We start from the raw sequence: 22043 nt of genomic DNA, 5'->3' as shown, positions 1-22043 counted from the left end.
ATTTAAAGGGAAGACTGGGCTTCTCTGCTTGTATCCAAGTATCTTTCCTGTGTGGTGCTGCTCAATGAAATTGAAAGCTGGTAAAACATATACTCTAAAGTGGATGTATGTTCAAAATAAACAAATCCTTTCTGCGATAGAGAGCATGTTCTGCATCAGGTTATTGGGCAGATGGACATAATCCAAAAATAATTGCTTATTGAACAGCATAAATAACCTGATGAAGGGTCTTGGCCTGAAACATCGACTGTTTGTTGCTTTCCATAGATGTTGCCTGACCTGCTGAGTTCCTCCAGCATTTTGTGTATGTTGCCAAGTGACCTGAGAGTTTGATTTTGCTTTGCTTATTTTTGCATATGTCTTGAACCACATGCAAAGCTGTTTTCTTGAGGGATATGGCCTTCAACAAGTTTACATTTATTTTTTATTTTGATTCATCAATAGTATGCAACGCTTGGAAGAGAGTGTTCATTGGTGAGACTCTGAAGCTGTGAACATGGAAATACTAGGGGCAGAAGATGATATTTCTATTTTGAATCATGAAGAAGCAAGTCCTGAAGCAACACCTTTCAGGTATAGTCCTATTGTGGGTTCTTCAGGCGATGAATCTGTTGGTTCCCACTTTGCACTTGTCACAGCCTATGAAGATATAAAAAAACGATTAAAGCAAACGGAGACTGAAAATTCTTTCTTGAAGAAAAAAGCTCGGATGCTGGAAGAAAGGGTAAATTATTTTGTGTTGAACTGTGAAGTTTAAGATTAGAGTTAATTAATGTCATTGCAGATTAATATTTGGCAATTTGGCTCCAGTGCCTCTCTTTTCCCCTTTCATTTTCCACCTGCTTGGTCTCCCCTGGAATTATTGTAAGTATCTCACCTTCACCCCATTGTTTGTTTATTCTCATTTTATACTCTGTTGCCCCTGCTCCCCGCCTTCTCTCAACCCCAGTTGTCTCTACTCTATTTCAGATCTTGCCGCAAAATGTAGATTAATGATACTTTGACACTGAAAGATTAATTCCCTATTATTACTTTCCCAAATTCAGTCTGGTTTTATCTTGTACTGAATTCCTGGATATAGTAAAAAGGAAATATGGAATGCATGTCTGAGGGAAATCTCAATGAGACATTGAGACACGGACATTGTGTTGGCAGAAGGGATCAGTTTGGGTCACCATTAGATTACTGATTTAATTCGTTCAGCACAACACTGTGGGCCGAAGAGCCTGTTTCTGTGCTGTACTGTTCTATGTTTTATGAAACAGATTAAAGGCTTTTAAATTCCTATTTGTGTTGTGAATATTGTTAGCAAAGTCTGTATTTATTATCCACTTGTAATCAACTAAACTGAAATGCTTGGCCAGTTTGGAGGGCAGTGAAGAGGCACAGTGGTGAGCCAAAAGATAGAGCAGTACAGCACAGGCCTACACTGTTGTGCTGAACCAATTAAATTTGTGATCAAATGCCCAGCTAAACTAATACTTTCTGCCTACACAATATCCATATCCTTTTGTTCTCCTCACATTCATGTGCCTATCTAAACGTCTCGTAAAAGTCCCTAATATATCTGCCTCTATCACCATCCCAGCCAGCGCATTCCGGGAGCCTGCCACTCTGTGTTTTTTAAAATAAAAGCCCCTCACATTGCCTTTGAAATTACACCCCTCACCTTAAATGCATACCTTCTGTTTTATTAGACATTTCGACCCGGGGAAAAAGATATTTTCTGTCTACTCTATCACATCTCCCCAATCTGCTGCTCCAGAGAAAACAAACTCTCCAACCTCTCGTTATGGCACGTACCTTCCAGTCCAGGCAATATACAAAGCCTAGCTACAGTCTCGAACTGCTGCAAGTGAAATGGGCTCGAACATTTAGAAACAGCAATGATAAAGGCATCTTGAAAATGTGGTGTTTCTTGTTGTGAATCCCATGTGACCTAATCTTCTTGATCAATCCTCCATGCAGGACATTGACAAGGCCTTCGTGGGAAAATATAGACCATGTAGACAACATCCACTACACAACCTTCATTACCGCTTCAAAAAAAACCACAAAGGATTAATCAGACATGACCTCCCCATACAAAACCATGCTTTGTCTTTCCAAGTGATGGTAGATCATGTTCCTCAGAATTCCCTCCTGTAATTTCCGTACAACTGAAGTCTGGCGTACCAGATTTTCCCACCTTAATGCTCTTCAATGCTACAAATACCTCCTTTGTGGATTAAGCATACGATCCAAGACCTCACTACTTTTTACCTTAATTTTTTTGGCATCCAAGATATTTTCTTTATTAGACATCAAGGGGTAATGGACATTAAAAAACCCCCAGGTGTCTTCTGCAGCTCGACTTGTTAGTGGTCTGATGGTCTTTAGAGAACCTTGTTTCCTCCCTTGTTACCCTTTTACTATTAATACAACTGCAGAACCTCTTGGGATTATCCTTAGCCCTGCTTGCTATCTCTTACCTGCCTTTTGTCCTCCTCATTTCCCTCTTTGGCCTTATTGTTTACCTGCAGTGCTGTTTCTTGGTAGCTGTTACACTTTATTCTGTGTTGTTACTGTTTTACCTTGTTCTACCACAATGCTCTGTATAATTATTTGATCTCTATGAATAGTATGCAAGACAAGCTTTTCACTGTATTTCAATAAATGTAACAATAATAAACCAGTTCCAAATATTATAGTCCTCAAACTCGTAAAGGGATTCATTTATACCCTGTTGACTAAACGTGAAGTAGGGTTCTTTTATCCTGACCAGATCCTCTTTCTCTCATCAGCCAAGGTTCCGTTACTTGGCAAGTCTATATGTTACCCTAATAGGAACTGGTTTCTTGATATTGAACAGAGAACTCCTAAACACCGTGTGCCTAAAAATGTTGTGCTGACCTTTTAGCCTACTCTAAGATCACTCTAACCCTTTCCTCCTACATAGCCCATCATTTTTCTATCGTCCATGTGCCTATCTACTTAGTGCCCATTAAGCCGCTGCCATTTTTAGGGCAGCAATGAAGGTCCTTCATCTCTGTCGCTGGGATTGCTGTTTCCATAACAACTTCTTTTTTGACCAGTCATGTTGTTAGCCCTGAGCTGAACCCTGATCCCAGACTCTTGGTCTGGCCTCTACCCTTTGACCGTTTGGTATGTGTGACCCCATTAAGAGCCAAAGGCTAAGGCCCCGACTCTAGCCAACATAGCTCTCTGGGTCAGTGATGCTCACAAGCCACCAAACTTTGACAAGATTGTGGTCCTTCTGGAGAATGTACCGATCTAGCAGGACCTCAAGGTTAGTAATCTTGGGGTTGCTACCTGTGCCACACGACAGTGAGGATAGGAATAGAATGTGGTGGCGGATAAAGGTGTGGCCGACGAATTGGAGCAGGGGGCAGGGATTCAGATTTCTGGATTGTTGTGACCTCTTCTGGGTCAGGTGTGACCTGTACAAAAGAGACGGGTTGCACTTCAATCCGAGGGGGACCAATATCCTTGTGGGCAGGTTTACTAGAACTATTGGGGGTGGTTCAAACTAATATGGCAAGGGGATGGGAACCAATATAATCAGCTAAGGATGAGCCAGCAGATTTACAAGTAGATTATGTAATATGAATGTTAGCAATGACAAGCTAATGATTGGGTACAACTGCAGACAGAGCAAAGAGTTAAGTTGTACCACAGAGGTAAAATTCAAAAGGACAAAGAATGCAGGACTGAAGGTGCTGTATTTAAATGCACATAGCATTCATTGTAAGGTGCATGAACTCATGGCGCAGTTAGAGATTGGTTGGCATGATGTGAGCATCTCTGAGTCATGGCTGAAAGAAGGTCACAGTTGGGAGTTTAACATCAAAGGAGAAACTTTGTATCAAAAGGACAGGCAGGAAGGCGTAGGCAGTGGTTTGGCTCTATCGGTAAGCAATGAAATTATGTCTTTAGAAAGGGGTGACATAGGGTCAGAGAATGTTGAATCTTGGGTGGAGTTCAGAAACTGAAAGTAAAAAAAAAAATTGAGAAACACATATAGGCCTCCAAATAGTAGCCAAGATGTAGTTGAGATTGCAAAGGGAGTTGGAAAAGGCATGTAATAAGGGTAATGTCAGAATTGTAATGGGGGACTTTAATATGCAAGGGGATTGGGAAAACCAGGTTGGTGTCAGATAGCAAGAGAAAGAGTTTGTTGAATGCCTACAAGATTGCTTTTTAGAGCTGCTTGTGCTCCAGCCTACGAGGGGAAAGGCTATCTTAGATTGGGTTTTGTGTAATAACCCAGATCTCATTAGTCAGCTTAACATAAAGGAACCCTTAGGGCACAGTGATCATAAAATGATTGACTTCATACTGCAATTTGAGAGGAAGAAGCAGAACTCATGTATCACTATCTCAATGGAATAAAGGGAATTACAGAGGCATGAGAGGGGAGCTTGCCCAGGTGGATTGGAGGGTGATACTGGCAGGGGTGATGGCAGAACAGAGGAAGCTGAAGTTTCTGGGAATAATTCACAAGGTGCAGAATAGATATATCCCACAGAAGTAGTAGTTCTCAAATAGCAGGGCTAACCAACTGTGGCTAACAAGAGAAGTTAGGGACCACATAAAAGCCAAGGAAAGAAAGGGAAAAGACTAAATACAAGGGCAAACTAACCAATAATAGAAAGCAGGATACTAAAAGCTTTTTTAGTTATATAAATAATAAAAGGGAGGTGAGAGATGAGATTGGACCACTTTAAAATAATGCTGGTGAGGTAGTAATGGGGGACAAAGAAGTGGCAGATGAACTTAATAGGTACCTTGCTTCAGTTTTTACTGTGGAAGACTCTAGCTGTATGCCAGAGGTGTGTGAGTGTCAGGGAGCAGGAGTGAGTGCCATTGCTATTACAAAGGAAGAAAGTGCTAGGCACACTGATAAGTCACCTGGTCCAGATGGACTATATCCCAGAATCCTGAAGAGATAACTGATGCATTGGTCATGATCTTTCAAGAATCACTTGATTCTGTTATGGTCCTGGAGGACCTGGGGGAGCATTTCCAGGAATGAAAGGGTTACCGTATGAGGAATGCCTGGCAGCTCTTGGGTTGTATTCCTTGGAATTCAGGAGAATGAGAGGGGATCTCATTTAAACATTCTGAATGTTAAAAGGCCTGAATAGATGAGATATGACAAATTTATTTCCCATGGTAGGGGAGTCTAGGACAAGAGGACCCGACTTCAGGATTGAAGGACATACATTTAGAACAGAGAAGCAGAGAAATTACTTTAGTCAGAAGGTGGTAAACCTGTGGAATTTGTTGCCAAGAGTGGCTGTGGAGGCCAAGTCATTGGGTGCATTTAAGGCAGAATTAGATAGGTTCTTGATTAGCTAGGGCATCAAAGAGTATGGGGAGAAGGCTGGGGAGTGAGGATGACTGGAAGAATTGGATCAGCCCATGATTGAATGGCGGAACAGACTTGATTGGCCAAGTGGCCTACTTCTGCTCTTGTATCTTATGGTCTTATGGACTAGAAAGTTGCAAATGTCACTCTACTCTTTAAGGAGGGAGGAAGACAAAAGAGAGGAAATTATAGATAAGTTAGCTTAAACCTCAGTGGTTGGGAAAGTGTTGGAGTCTATTATTAAGGATGAGGTTTGGGGTACTTGGAGACTCATGATTAAATAAGTCAAAGTCAGCATGGTTTTTGCAAAGGGAAATCTTGCCTGACAGTCCTGACGAAGGGTCTCGGCCTGAAATGTCGACTGCACCGCTTCCTAGAGATGCTGCCTGGCCTGCTGCGTTCACCAGCAACTTTGATGTGTGTTGCTTGAATTTCCAGCATCTGCAGAATTCCTGTTGTCTTGCCTGACAGATCTGTTAGAATTCTTCAAGGAAGTAACCAGCTGGGTAGACAAAAGAGAGGCAGTGGATGTCATTTACTTAGATTTTCAGAAGGCATTTAATGAGGAGCCTCACATGAGGCTGCTTAACAAGATTAATTCCTATGGTGTTACAGGAAATATACTGGCATGGAAAGAGGTATGGCTGACAAGCAGGAGGCAGCGAGTGGGAATAAAGGGATCCATTTCTGGTTGGCTGCCAGTGACTAGTGGTGTTCGTCAGAGATCAGAATTGGGACTGCTACTTTTCACATTGGTTGTCAGTGATTTAGATAGTTGAGTTGAATGCTTTGTGGCAAAGTTTGCGGATGACACAGAGATAGGTGGAGGGGTAGGAAGTGCTGAGGAAGCAATGCGATTGCATCAGGACTTAGACAAATTGGAAGAATGGGCAAAAAAGAGGCAGGTGGAATACAGTGTTGGGAAATATATGATAATGCATTTTGGTATAAGTAACAATAGTGTGGACTATTGTCTAAATGGGGAGAAAATTCAAACATCAGAGGTGCAGAGGGACTTAGTCCTCCTGCAAGGCTCCCAGAGGTTAATTCACAGTTGAGTCTGTGGTAAAGAAGCCAAATGCAATGTTGGAATTTATTTCAAGGGGAATAAAATATAAAAGCAAGGAGATAATGCTGAAGCTTTATAAGACACTAGTCAGGGCACACTAGGAGTATTGTGAACAATTTTGGGCCCCATATCTCAGAAAGGATGTGTTGTCATTGGAGAGAGTCCAGAACAGGTTCACAAGGATGATTCCAGGAATGAAAGTGTGAACGTATGAGGTGCATTTGACAGCCTTGGGCCTGTACTCACTGGAATTTAGAAGAACACATGGGGATCTCATTGAAACCTACCGAATGTTGAAAGAACTAGAAAAGGGGCATGTCGAGAGGATGTTTCCTCTGGTGGGCGTATCCAGAACTAGAGGGCACAGCCTCAAAATTGAGGGGCGACCTTTTAGAACAGAAGTAAGGAGGAATATTTTAGCCAGAGAGTTATGAATCTGTGGAATGCTCTGCCACAGTCTGCCGTGGAGGCCAAATCCATGCGTATGTCTCAAGCGGAAGTTGATAGATTCCTGATTGGTCGGGGCATCAAGGGATATGATGAGATGGCAGGTGTATGGGGTTGAATGGGATCTGGGATCAGCCACAATGAAAGGCGGAGCAGACTCAGTGGGCTGAATGGCCTAATTCTGCTCCCATACCTTATGATCTTATCTAAGAGTTTTTAAAATATCCTTTATGTATCTGTCTCTATCACCACCCTTAGCAGGGTGTTGCACACAGCCACCACTCTGTGCTTTTTTAATAAAAAAACCTCTCACCCCACCCACCCCATACTTTCCTTGAATTACCTTAAAATTAAGCTCCTGATATTAGCCATTTCTGCCCTGGGAATAAGTTTCTGGCTCTCCGCTCCGTCTAATCCACTTACCATCTTGTACACTTCTATGAAGTTGCCTCTCATCCTCCTTCCCTCCAAAAAGGAAAAAAAAACCCTTGCTCGCATAGCCTATCCTCATAAACTGTGCTCTCTAATCTAGATAAATCTTCTCCATAAATTCTTTAAAGCTTCTACATCCTTACTATAATGAGATTACCGGAACTGAATGTTTGACCCTTTTTAAAGCCTCCCACTTGCCAGCTGTTACTTTCCCTTCAAACAGGCTGATCCAATCAACCTCTGCTGGAGCCTGTCTCATTCTGCCAAAATTGTCTCTGCTCAGATTAGGACTCTAACCTGTGGATGTGTACTCATGATTAGATATTGATCTGCTATTATTTAATGTACTAGTAGATGGCATAGTATAAATTCAGATCCTTTCAGGGACTATTCAGTGACTGTAAATATTATAAAATTAAATTTGCTTTATTTTGTAATCCTAAGATCCTTTACGCAAATACAATTTTAATTATTATCAGTCTTTGTTTACTCTGTTCTAAGGGCAGAAAGAGCATCTCTTTAGCTTGGCGTTACTTTCCATAATAGGAGTCCAAGACATTGTCAATTTGGCTTCATATATGAGTGATTTATGTGAACCTGCTTAAAAAAAAGTATTTTTGCTCCATACTTACAGCTTCTTAATGCTTCTCTTGACAATGAGAGAAGTTCCTTTGAACAAGAGGGAGTGAATAAAGCTTACCAGGCTTATCGGGAAGTCTGTATCGAAAGGGACAAGATGAGACAGAGACTGGAGAGAATGGTAGTATCTTAATGTGCTATTGTGATATTCTTCTTCCCAAAAAACGTCAAAAGTCATGCTTAAGTAAAATGTAAAAAGCACATCATTCTGGTAATTGATTAATGTTATGTGGATTTTGTATTTAATTTCAAGTATTGTATAACTGAAGCTGGTATTTAAGAATTTATTTTTGTGTTTGTGACCTTTTACTGTCAGAGTACATCACAGAAATAGGCCCTTCAGCCCAACTGGTCCGTGCTGTACAAGTTACCCATTTAAGATAATCCTATTTGTCTTTGTTTCGTCCTTGCCACCTTTGTACCCGTTCAAGTACTTTTCAAACATTGTTAATGTACCTGTGTCAATCACTTCCACTTCCAGCTCATTCCATATACTGGCCACTCTCTGGGTGGAAGAAGTTGCCTCTCAAATGTCTTTTAAATCTCTCCCTTCTTATCTTAAACCTCTACTCTCCATTTCTTGATTCCTGGTGAAAAGGACTGTGTGCATTCACCCTACCTGTATCCCTCACGACTGTATATGCATCTATAAGATTGCTCCTCGTTCGCCTATGCTCCAATAAATATAGTCCTAGCCTGCTCAACCTTTTTATAACTCAGTCTCTTGAATCTTGACTACATCCTCATGAATCTTTTCTGCATACTTTCTAACTTATCAGCATCTTCCCCCATCACGTAGTGACTAAAACTGAATAAAATACTTTTGAATGCAGCCTCATCAACATCATCTACACCTGCAGCATGACATTCCAACTATTATACCCAGTGCCCTGACTGGTCAAGGCCAGAATGACAGAATTCTTCTTCACTCATTTGTCTACCTGTGATGCCATGTATGTCTATGTCCTGTTCTACAACACTCTCCAGTGTCTGACCAGTGCTCTTTAGAGAGTTGTAAAGAGTAAAACGAAGGTATTGCATTGTGTCCTGTGAAAACAAAGAGATTTTTGTAAAATTGAATTGATATAATTTGTATGTTCTGTTCATTTTATATTCTTTTGCATATCTTCCTAGTGGTGATGAAAGTTTGTTTCAACATTACCTAGCCATGTGATGGCCAAATATTGTAACTCACCCTTGGCTATAAAAATTTTTGGTTTCCTTTGTGGGGTTTATGAGCTAGTGAAGGAAGAGACATTCTGACAGTTCTCATCATCATTAACAAAAAAAAAACCTTAGTTTTCTAGTACTGCAATCACTCGAGTTGAGTATGATGCTCTCCTATTGGTGGGTTCTCAGGTGGCTGTAAAGACTGATCCAGCATCTACATATCCTTTTGCATTGTGAGAAAGAGTAGGTGGTGGCTGTGGTCAGTGGTTGGGCCTTTTGGTTGTATGGTCTCTCCTTTCGCAGCTGCCACTTGTTCTCTGTGACACAGTGGAGTTCATTCTCATGTAGCACATTTCCCTCTTGAGCAGATTTCCTCTAGGTCTGTTTATTGAGTGCAATGTCTTCACAGTTTTTAGATATAATGTTGAATTTTTTTTGGGCTGATTTTGGTGTTATCTTTGAAGCCTTTTCCTTTGTTTTATAAAGGTCAAGGAACAGATGGATTCTGTCCGAATTCTGAATGAAGTGCTACAGGCTAAAGAAGTAGAAATTCTTCAGCTAAGAAGTGAAGTTGAAACTCGTGAAGGTACAGTTTCTAGGGTCGTTGTATAAGAAACCTAAAAACATTGCTGTGCTTGTTGTGCGAAGTGTAGCCTTGCTGTTCTGGGAAAATAATATTACGTAATAATGAATATTCTGCTTTTTTGTTTCATTGTCCAATGGATAATGTACATTCTTTGGAGTGAACTGACTTTTGGAACATCCCACATTTAATCTTTGAGCTCTGTGACTTGTCCTATCCTGTGGACTGCCCCAGCATATTTCTGATTGTGTTGGTTGTTGATGCAAATGTTACATTTCACTGTATATTTTGCTGTATCTGTGATAAATGAATGTGAATCTGACCTTAGCTCAGGTATTTGTGAAGGACTGTATATAGGGTATTAATAATGGAATTCCAGAGTTGGAATTAAAAATAGGGATCCAAGTGTACATGCACTCGAAGAGGTTACACACTTAGGTCGTTGAGATACAATATCCCATAAAGAAACTGATAAATTCAAGGTAACTTTTTCTCAACAATATAACTATCGTATGTTGTGGGACCATTTCGTCGAGTACCTGCGTACCATCCGCCGCAAGTGGGACTTCCCAGTGGCCAAACATCTTAATTCTAATTCCCATTCCCATTTCAATGTGTCGTACCATGGCCTCTTATTGTGCCAAGATGAGGCACCCTCAAGGTGGAGGAGTAACACCTTGTATTCCGTCTGGGTAACCTCAAACCTGATGGCATGAATATTGATTTCTCCTTATGATAAACAAATTCCATCCCTCCCACCCCCCCCCCACTCCATTCTGATGTTTTACCTCTTGTCACCTGCCTCTTACTTCACCCTGGGTTCCCTCCTCCTTCTCTTTCTCATATTGTCCACTCTCGTCTCTTATCAGATTCGTTCTTCTCCAACCCATGACCGTTTCCACCCACCTGGCTTCACCTATCACCTTCCAGCTAATCTCCTTCCTCTTCCCCCAACCTTTTTATTGTGGCATCTTCCCCCTTCTCAGTCCTGAAGAAGGGTTTCAGAATGAAACGTTAACTCAGTATTCATTTCCATAGAGGCTGCCTGATCTGTTGAGTTCCTCCAGCATTTTGTGTGGTTTGCTTTGGATTTCCAGTATCTGCAGACTTCCTTGTGTTTATATAAAATAATAGCCTGCAGCTTTATTTCAAAACTTGGTGCCAGTGCATTGCCTCGATCACAGGTCATCTCTAAGTTCTATACAAGTTCAACCCGGTACACTTCAGCAGGTTGGTGTATTTCTATACATTTTTTCTCTGAAGTAGTACAGTAGTTCTCATGGTATTGTTAAGGAAATGAAAGCTTTCAGTAAACTCTTAACATGAAGTAGTGGAAGAGTAGCATTATTTGTCACATGTGTATTGAAACTTAAAGTAAAATATATCGTTCGTGTCAGTGACCAACACCATCAGAGGGTATGCTGGAGGCAACCAACAAGTGTTGCCATACCTCTGGCAACAAACTTGCATGCCTGCAATGTACTAAACTGTAAACAGGAGAAAGTCTGCAGAAGCTGGAAATCCAGAGCAACACACCTATGTCTTTTACTCATATGGTCTTGAAATGCTGGAGGAACTCAGCAGGTCAGTCAGCGTTGATGGAAATGAATAAACTGTCCACGGTTAGGGCTGAGAGCCTTCGTTAGGACTGAGAGGGAAGGGGTGAGATACCTGATTAAAAGGTGTGGGGGGGAGGGGAAAGGGTCTAGTTAGAAGGTGAAGCCGGGTTGAAAAGGTCAAGGGCTAGTGAAGAAAAAATCTGATCAGAGGGGAGAGTCCACCATAGGAAGGTGGAGGGAGACCAGTGGGAAGTAATAGGCAGATGAGCAGTATAAGGGCAAGAGTGGGGAATAGGGGAGGGGAATTTTTGTTAACTGGAAAGAGATATTGATATTCATGTCATCAGGTTGGAGGCTACCCAGATGTAATATAAGGTGTTGGTCCTCCACTCTGAAGTGGCCTTAACTTGGCACAAGAGGAGGTCATGGATTGACGCTGAACTGTATGTTGTTGGAATATGGAAGGAAACTCATGAGGTCACAAGGCGAACACACAATCCACTTACAAACAGTGACAGGAATTGAACTCTGACTGATGATGCCATAAAGAGTTACAATAACTGATACGATGTATACAGAAGTTAAATCTCTTTGGAGGGTAAAATAAACATGGAGGGATTGGATATGTTGTGTGTAAACAACTGAAGAAAAGGAAATGAAGCTCAGTAAACTTTAGCACTTGTCTTGGTAAAACGCAATCAAAACATAGAGTTAACTCTGTTTCTTTCATTACAGATGCTGGCAGATCTGAGTATTTCTTGTGGTCGTATTCCATTCGCATTTCATATTTGCAGAATCTGTAGTATTTTGTTTAAGTATTTTATAGTATTTTTTATTGCATTGTAGTGATGGATGATCTGAACAAAACCCATAATTCCTGGGAGTTAGACAAATCAAGTAATGAAATAAAAGTGCATACCTTGAACCAACAACTGGAAATTCTTAAACAAGAGTGCGCTTTCCTAAGAGAAGAGCTACAAAATTATAAACTGAAGGTAAATTGAAGGTTTATGGCTTTTTATGTTTAATTGTGGAATTATTTTCCATAAATCAAGTTTTAAAAAGGTACTGTACCTTAAAGTATGAATTTAAAGACAAAAATCTTTACTTTTCTAACATTTATTGCACGATGAAAGTATAGAAAATTTTCTGTGTCTCGGCATTGTAACACAAGACAGGAGCAATGTGAAGATTCTTCCTCAGAACTGTTTAAAATAAGGATGTTGCAAAAATGCAATCCAGTGAGGAAGGGCAGAGCAAGTAAACTTGCCAATCTGACAGGGAAATGTGATTGTATTAAATTTAGGAAATAGGGATTAAAAAGTAAGGATAAGGATCTTATTGAAACCTATTGAATGTTGAAAGGACTCTACAGAGTGGGTGTGGAGAGGATGTTTCCTATGGCAGGGGAGTCTAAGTCCAGAAGTCACAACTTCAAAATAGAGGGACACCCTTTTAGAACAGAGATGAAGAGGAATTTCTTTAGCCAGAGGCGGCTGAATCTGTGGAATTCGTTGCCACAGGCGGTTGTGAAGTCAAAGTCTTTGGGTATATTTAAGGCAGAGGTTGATAGATTTTTGATTGGTCAGGGCATGAAGGAATATGAGGAAAAGGTAGGAGATTGGGACGAAGAGGGAAATGGATCAGCCATGATGAAATGGCAGAGTAGACTCAACAGGCCAAATAATAAAGTATGTAACATGAGTAAACACATTTATTCCTGTTCCTTTTCTCCTGCATTTAATATAATCAGGTTACGTACTTCTGCTCTTGTATTTTATGGTCTTATGGTCTAGAAGAAGATCTAAGAGAAACTGCTCAATAAAGAAACGTTGTAGCAGGATTAGGAGAGCCCGAAATTAAAAATTAAAAATAAAATAACTAATTTGCCCTCTTGAGCCTCTTCACTATTCAACATCTCAACATATCATATTTTGTGTTTGGAAATTTATCCACCTTAAAAGTATTTGGCAATTTGGCCTCTTTTTCTCTTTGGTAGTGAATTCACAGTGATGAGGAAATTTCTTCTCAAATAGTTCCACATCTTTTGCCTTGTAAACTGTGACAATAGCCCTTCGTTCTAGACATCCTTACTGTCGTGTCTAATGCTCTATTAACAATATGGGTTGTTTTCCCATGCAAGTGTTTAAATTCACATTTATCTCTATTATACTGATGTAATCTGTTTTTATGCACTCTATCAAAATCTGTTCATCTTACTTACATTTATAACCTCACCTATTTTAGTGTTGTCAGTAAGCTTTGAAGCATTACATCTGGTGTAATCCAAATCATTGAGGAACTAGAGTCCAGGCACTGATCCACATGGGTCAACAGTGGTTACTGCATGTTACCCCCCCAAAAACTCATTTATTCCCATTCAGTATCTTCAGTTCATGCTATTGCATTTCCACCCATACCATCAATTTAATTTTGCCCAAGATACATTAATGCATGCATTTCTAAATGGCAATAAACGAGGACTGAGTGTCCTCATAATCTAAAAAAAGAGTCTTTAAAGAACTTTTCTACAAATTGAATATAGCGCATCCAATGGTAGTCCTTTAACCTTCTCACGACGACATACTGATAGGGGGAAGTACTCGTCTGGTAGGTATGTCAAACATTATTTTCCTTTCAGACATTTGTGTTGCTATTGGTAAATTGGCTTATTGTCACATTTACTGAGATAGTGAGAAAACTCATCTTGCATACTGTCTAAAAAGGATCAGGTCATTATAACAGTGCAAGAAAGCAGAACAAGGGTAAACATCAAAGAATGCAAAATGAATTGTTACAGAACAGCAAAAGTGCAGTGCAAGCAGCTGGCAGGGTTCAGACAATAACAAAGTACTGTACGTTATAAGGTTAAGAGTGCACCTTATCATACTAGGGAATCGTTCAGTAGTCCTATAGCTGCTGGGTAGAAGCTGTCCTTGAGCCTGTTGGTACATGCTTTTGTGTTGTCTGCCCGATAGGAGAGGGGAAAAGAGAGAACATTTGGGGGGAGTGGGGTCTTTAATTATGTTGGGTGATTTACTGAGGCAGTGAGAAGTATTGACTTGTGTCTGTGGCGGGGGGGTGGGGTGGCTGGTTTCCATGATGCGCTAGGCTGCGTCTGCAACTCTTTTCAGTTTCTTGTGGTCATAGGCAAAACATTTGCCATGTTTCCTAAATGTTCTGTCATCTCCTCCTTTATAAACACTATTTACACTGGTCTGTGGTTTCTTGTTTTCTCCCTGACTCCTTTTTAAAAAGTGGGATTATGTTTACTACCCTCCAACCTGCAGAAACATATCTATAAATGTGCAGAATTCTTCTGAATAATAACTAACGCATCCAATATTTCCTTGGCTCTTTTCTTTAAGGGATGTAAATTATCAGGCCCTGTTCACTTATCAGCTTTGAATGCAATTCATTTCTCCTGCACCATAATCTTATTAATGCTACTTTCTTGTAGTTCCTTGCATTTATTTGTTCCTTAACATGCTTGGAAAATTACTTGGCTCATGTCCAGTGAAAACAATACTAATGTCTATGTCATTTAAAGAGATTAACTTTTATTTGTCACATGTAAAATGAAACATTGAAACATACAGTGAAATACGTCGTTTTGCATCAAATCAAATCACTTCACGGAGGATTGTACTGGGTAGTCTACAACTGTCACTATGCTTCTGGTGCCTACAACTTAATAACTCTAACCCATACTTCTGTGGAATGTGGGAGGAAACAAGAGTGCCCAGAAGAAATCAATGTGGTCATGAGGAGAATGTACAAACTTCTTACAGACAGCAGCGGGAATTGAACCTCAAGTTGCTGATGCTTTAGAGCGTAACGCTAACTGCTGCACAACCAACCCACCCCATATAAGCATGTCTGTGTTAACCACTCTGCCATTTCCCAGCTCTCCTTCATGCATTTACTTGTAGGGGACTTAGAATTAGGCCTTTCAGCCCATCGAGTTTACTCCGCCATTCCATCCTGGTTGATCCCAGATCCCGCTCAGCCCCATACACCTGTCATCTCCCCATATCCTTTGGTGGCCTGTCCGATCAGGAAAGATCAACTTCTGCCTTAAATATATGCAGAGACTTGGCCTCCACCACATCTGTGCAGAACATTCCACAGGTTTATTACTGTCTGGCAAAAAAAGTCCTCCTTACCTCTGTTCTAAAGGGCCGCCCCTCAGTTTTGAGGCCGTGCCCTCTAGTTCTGGATACCCGCACCATAGGAAACATCCTCTCCACATTCACCCTATCTAGGCCTTTCTCCATTCAGTAGATTACAATGAGATCCTCTCTTCTAAATTCCCGTGAGTACAATCCCAAAGCTGCCAAATGCTTCTCATTTGTTAACCCCTTTATTCCCAGAATCATCCTCTTGAATCTCCTCTGGACTCTCCCTAATGATTTCACATCCCTTCTGAGAATTGGGGCCCAAAACTATTGATAGTACTCAAGTGCAGCCTGACTAGTGTCTAATAAAGCCTCAGCATTATCTCCTTGTTTTTATATTCTATTTCCCTTGAAATAAATGCCAAAATTGTATTTGCCTTCTTTACCACAGACTCAACCTGTAAATTAACCTTCTGGGAGTCTTGCACGAGGACTTCTAAGTCCCTCTGCATCCCTGATGTTTGAATCTTCTCCCCATTTAGATAATAGTCTGCACTATTGTTCCTTTTATCAAAATGCATTATCATATATTTCCCAGCACTGTATTCCATCTGCAACTTTTTTGCCTATTCTTTCAATTTGTCGAAGTCGCTTTGCTTCCTCAGCACTATCTACCCCTCCACCTGTCTTTGTATCATACGCAAACTTTGCCACAAGACCATCAATTTCATTATCCAAATCATTGGCAAACAATGTGAAAAGTAGGGGTCCCAATACTGACCCCTGTGGAACACCATTAGTCACTGGCAGCCAAACAGAAAGGCCCCTTTTATTCCCACTAATTGCTTCCTGTCTGTCAGCCATTTTGCTATCTATGCCTATATATTCCATGTAACGCCATAGGATTTTATCTTGTTAACCAGCCTCATTTGTGGCACCTTATCAATCGTCTTCTGAAAATTCAAGTAAATGACATCCACTGCCTCTCCTTTGTCCACCCTGCTTGTTACTTGCTCGAAGAACTCTAACAGATTTGTCAGGCAAGATTTCTCATTACAGAAACCATGCTAACTTTGACCTATTTTATCATTAGTCTCCAAATACCTCGAGACCTCATCCTCAGTAATAGACTCTAACACTTACCCAACCACTGGGGTTAGGCTAACTTGCCTATAATTTCCTTTATTGTGCCTTCCTCCCTTCTAGAGAGTGGAGTGACATTTGCAATCTTGCAGACCTCCGGGACCATGCCAGAATTAAGTGATTCTTGAAAGATCATGACGAATGCATCAGTTATCTCTTCAGCTGTTTCGACTGGGATGTAGTCCACCTGGTCCAGGTGACTTATCCACCTTAAGACCTTTGAGTTTGCCTAACACTTTTTCCTTTGTAACAGCAATGGTATTCACTCATGCTCCCTGACACTCATGGACTTCTGGCGCACTGTGAGTGTCTTCCACAATGAAGACAGATGCAAAGTACCCATTAAGTTCATCTGCCATTTTGTTTGTCCCCCATTACTACCACATCAGCATCATTTTCCAGTGGTCCAATATCAACTATCACCTCCCTTTTACAATTTATATAACTGAAAAACACTTCTAGTATCCTGCTCTATATTATTGGCTATTCTACCCACATAATTCATCTTTTCCCTTATAGCTGCTTTAGTTGCCTTTTGTTGGATTTTAAAAGCTTCTCAATCATCCAACTTCTCGCTCTCTTTTGCTATGTTATATGCCCTTTCCTTGGCTTCTGTGCAGTCCTTAAGCTCCTTTCTCAGCCATGGTTGCCTATCCCTGCCATTTGAGAACTTATTCCTCTATCTCTTATTTATCTGTCTCCTGTTGTCACAGGGGTGACTACCTTCCTGTAGCTCCTGTCTCTCACTTTCCCTAACAAGCTGAAGATCATCAAGCTGCAGCTCTAGTTCCCTAATACTGTCTCTGAGGAGCTGCATCTCAATGCACCTTTTCATTGAGGAGGCTGGGAGTCTCCTGAAAATCCCACATCTGACACCCAGAACAGAACACTGGCTCTGCAGACATATCCTCTATTCTCTCTAGCATTGAATAAGGAATGAACTTTCTGAGCCTCCGCTTGTTCTCGCTGAAGCCTTGCTGAGCCAAAGCTTTACTACTCTAACTCAAAACTACTCTGACAATGGCTGCTCCTCTTGGCAGTACCTCTCTTTTATAGACACTGTGTTTTTAAAAGTTCTTTGTCGTATCTCTGTGAGAATGCTCCTGCTGCATCTGCATCTAATTACTCCTGTCAAAAAAGTTGCTGCTTTTTCAAGCTCTTTGTTGGACTTGCGCAGGGACCCTCCTATTGTGTATGCACAGTACTCCAATTGATTCATAATCCTTTCTTTTTCATATTCCCTATATAGTGGATGCCACCTAATAGGGACAGATCAGATCCAGTATATTTTGACCCAATGAAACAGCTGCCCCAATTAGCCAAAATTTCATGGAAATAATTAAAAGGCAGAAGAAGATAAACTACTATTAGCTGAGTAGCAAGTTATGTATTTGAATGAAATACAGAACAAATTAGAACACTACCAATACCTCTACAGTACTATAAAACTGTTTTTTTTCCTAATAGTTATTGACTGAGGTTTAGTTTATTCTTTTGATTGACTGTAAATGACCAAAATCAGCACAGGTACCTTGTGCAAATGATGGACTACTTTCATACAATATTTTAGACAATTGCATTCTGCAAATCTTCATTTTTATTGTAACAATCAAGATGATTGTCAATACCTTAGAAATTCCTGACTATTTGTAGTAGTGAAATAATTTCACTTTCACTCCTGGCCTTCTCCAGCATCTCCAAGCCTGAATACTTGAAACCGTGGTGAGTGAAGCAGTTCTGAATTGTCTCACTGCTTATTTCTTGTCGAAAATAATCACTTTTTTAAACACAATCGCAAACCAACTGACGCTCTTTAAAAACTGATTGTTCTAAATATGGAGTAGTTTCTAACGGCCACGCAAGTGCACGCGACTGACACTAGTTAGAAACTGTTCAGCAGCGGTCCCCCAACCCAATTAAGCAGAATAGTGTTCCAAATAAACAGAGAATCCTGGCTATTTTCTTGATTTAGTTTTTGTTAGTTAAGAGTTGTCCCAAATAACTGGCTATCCTGATTAACTGATAGCCAATTAACTGGAATCCACTGTAATTTCAATCTCACTTTGGCTCTTTTAATTAATTTTTTTGCTTCCTTACAGAGGTCGAAACTGTCCATACTGTTCCCTGTTCTTGAAAGTTGTTTTCTTTGTCTGGCAATATTATAGAATTCCTCTTGGGATCTGATACTATCCTTCATGTTGGTTACCCATTGTTGGGTCTCCTTTCTATGTATTTTTATGCAGGCAAAATGTGTAACTTGGAGTTCCTTGAATGTCAGCCATTGCTTTTCCATTGCACGTCTTTTGATGATGCTTTGCAATCTATCATTGCTGATAATGAACGTATGAGGAATGAGTTGGCTAATTTAAATTCAGCTTCCTGTTTCATTTTGAACTACTTCATTTTCAGACTAGGGGAAAAAAAAAATCTGTCATGTTATTGAGTAGTACGCAAAATATTGGAGGAACTCCAATGAGTTAAGGCAACAAAACCTAAATATGAGATTCTGCAAATGCTGGAACACACACAAAATGGTGGAAGGACTTAAATACAGACAGGAAGTATGTATGTGAAGCTGGTGTTCTGTGCTCGGTGTCAGATATGGGAAGCCCTGGAGGCTCCCAGCTTCCTGGACAGCTACATCTGTTCCAGGTGCGTTCAGCTGCAGCTCCTTGGGGATCGGGTTAGCGAACTGGAGATGCAGTTCGATGACCTTCGTCTGGTCAGGGAGTGTGAGGAGGTGATAGATAGGAGCTGTAGGCAAGTAGTCACACCGGGGCCTTGGGAGACAGATAAGTGGGTAGCAGTCAGGAGAGGGAAGGGCAAGAGTCAGATGCTAGAGAGTACCCCTTTGGCTGTCCCCCTTAACAATAAGTAGTCCTATTTGAGTACTATTGAGGGGGGTGGCCTACCTGGAGGAAGCAACAGTGGCTGTGCCTCTGGCACAGAGTCTGTCCCTGTGGCTCAGAAGGGTAGGGAAAGGAAGAGGATGGCAGCAGTGATAGGGGACTCTATAGTGAGGGGGTCAGACAGGCGATTCTGTGGATGCAGGAAAGAAGCACAGATGGTAGTTTGCCTCCCAGGTGCCAGGGTCTGGGATGTTTCTGATCACGTCTACAATATCCTGAAGTGGGAAGGCGAACACCCGGAAGTCGTGATACATATTGGTATAGATCGGAAAAGGGAGGAGGTCCTGAAAACAGACTACAGGGGGTAAGGAAGGAATTTGAGAAGCAGGACCTCAAAGGTAGTAATCTCAGGATTACTGCCTGTGCTACGTGACAGTGAGTACAGGAATAGAATGAAGTGGAGGATAAATGCATTGCTGAGGGATTGGAGCAGGGGGCAGGGATTCATATTTCTGGATCACTGAGACCTCTTTTGAGGCAGGTGTGACCTGAACAAAAAGGACAGGTTGCACTTGAATCCGTGGGGGACCAATATCCTGGCGAAGAGGTTTGCTAAGGCTATTGGGGAGAGTTTAAACTAGAATTATTGGGGAGTGGGAACCGAACTGAAGTAATGGAGGAAAGGGAGATTGGCTCACAAATAGAGAAAGCTTGTAGACAGTGCGAGAAGGAGGATAGGCAGGTGATAGAGAAGGGTTGCGCTCAGACCGATGGTTTGAGATGTGTCTATTTTAATGCAAGCAGTATCATAAACAAAGAGGTTGAGCTTAGAGCGTGGATCAGTACTTGGAGATATGATGTTATGGCCATTACAGAGACTTGGATGGCTCAGGGGCAGGAATGGTTACTTAGAGTGCCAGGCTTTAGATGTTTCAGAAAGGACTGGGAGGGAGGCAAAAGAGGTGGGGGCGTGGCACTGCTGATCAGAGATAGCGTCAGAGCTGCAGAAAAGGAGGAAGTCATGGAGGGATTGTTTACGGAGTCTCTGTGGGTGGAAGTTAGGAACAGGAAGGGGGTCAGTAACTCTACTGGGTCTTTTTTATAGACCACCCAATAGTAACAGGGACATCGAGGAGCAGATAGGGAGACAGATTCAGGAAAGGTGTAATAATAACAGGGTTGTCATGGTGGGAGATTTTAATTTCCCAAATATTGATTGGCATCTTCCGAGAGCGAGGGATTCAGATGGCGTGGAGTTTGTTAGGTGTGTTCAGGAAGATTTCTTGACACAATATCTAGATGAGCCTACAAGAGGAGAGGCTGTACTTGATCTGGTATTGGGAAATGAACCTGGTCAGGTGTCAGATCTCTCAGTGGGAGAGCATTTTGGAGATAGCGACTACAATTCTATCTCCTTTACCATTGCAATGGAGAGGGATAGGAACAGACAAGTTCAGAAAGCGTTTAATTGGAGTAAGGGGAAATATGAGGCTGTCAAGCAGGAACTTGGAAGCATAAATTGGGAACAGATGTTCTCAGGGAAATGTATGGAAGAAATGTGGCAAATGTTCAGGCGATATTTGCGTGAGTTCTGCATAGGTACTTTCCAATGAGATGGGGAAAGGATGGTAGGGTACAGGAACAGTGGTGTACAAAAGCTGTTGTAAATCTAGTCAAGGAGAAAAGAAAAGCTTACGAAAGGTTCAAAAAAGTAGGTAATGATAGAAATCTTGAAGATTATAAGGTCTGCAGGAAGGAGCTTAAGAATGAAATTAGGATAGCCAGAAGGGGCTGTGAGAAGGCCTTCGCAGGATTAAGGATTAAGGAAAACCGCAAGGCATTCTACAAGTATGTGAAGAGCAAGAGGATAAGACATGAGAGAATAGGACCAATCAAGTGTAACAGTGGAAAAGTGTGTATGGAACTAGAGGAGATAGCGGAGGTACTTAATGAATACTTTGCTTCAGTATTCATTACAGAAAAGGATCTTGGCAATTGTAGGGATGATTTACAGTGGACTGAAAAGCTTGAGCATACAGATATTAAGAAAGGGAATGTGCTAGAGCTTTTGGAAAGCATTAAGTTGGATAAGTCACTGGGACTGGACGAGATGTACCCCAGGCTACTGTGGGAGGTGAGGGAGGAGATTGCTGAGCCTCTGGTGATGATCTTTGCATCATCAATGGGGACAGGAGAGGTTCTGGAGGATTGGAGGGTTGCGGATGTTGTTCCCTTATTCAAGAAAGGGAGTAGAGATAGCTCAGGAAATTATAGACCAGTGAGTTTTACTTCAGTGGTTGGTGAGTTGATGGAGAAGATCCTGAGAGGCAGGATTTATGAACATTTGGAGAGGTATAATATGATTAGGTATAGTCAGCATGGTTTTGTCAAAGGCAGGTTGTGCCTTACGAGCCTGATTGAATTTTTTGAGGATGTGACTAAACACATTGTTGAGGGTAGAGCAGTAGATGTATATATAGATTTCAGCAAGGCATTTGATAAGGTACTCCATGCAAGGCTTATTGAGAAAGTAAGGAGGCATGGGATCCATGGGGACATTGCTTTGTGGATCCAGAATTGGTATGCCCACAGATGACAAAGAATGATTGTAGACAGGTCATATTCTGCATGGAGGTTGGTGACTGGTTGTGTGCCTCGGGGAT

General features: G+C 41.2%; 1 protein-coding gene across 2 annotated transcripts in view; it reads left to right on the top strand.

The window, feature by feature from the left end:
- azi2 (5-azacytidine induced 2) overlaps positions 1 to 22043 on the top strand; it is an 88304-nt gene that overhangs the window by 5556 nt on the left and 60705 nt on the right. For both annotated transcript variants that reach the window (XM_063069495.1, XM_063069496.1), the window contains exons 2-5: positions 445 to 724; positions 7954 to 8079; positions 9615 to 9714; positions 12117 to 12265. In XM_063069495.1, the coding sequence (XP_062925565.1) occupies positions 497 to 724; positions 7954 to 8079; positions 9615 to 9714; positions 12117 to 12265 (603 nt within the window). In that variant the 5' untranslated portion in view covers positions 445 to 496. The remainder of the gene's footprint in view (positions 1 to 444; positions 725 to 7953; positions 8080 to 9614; positions 9715 to 12116; positions 12266 to 22043) is intronic.

This window comes from Mobula hypostoma, chromosome 17, assembly GCF_963921235.1.
Source record: "Mobula hypostoma chromosome 17, sMobHyp1.1, whole genome shotgun sequence".
NCBI lineage: Eukaryota > Metazoa > Chordata > Chondrichthyes > Myliobatiformes > Myliobatidae > Mobula > Mobula hypostoma.
The sequence above is the reverse complement of the archived record's forward strand: the minus strand, read 5'-3'. Positions and strand labels throughout refer to the sequence as shown.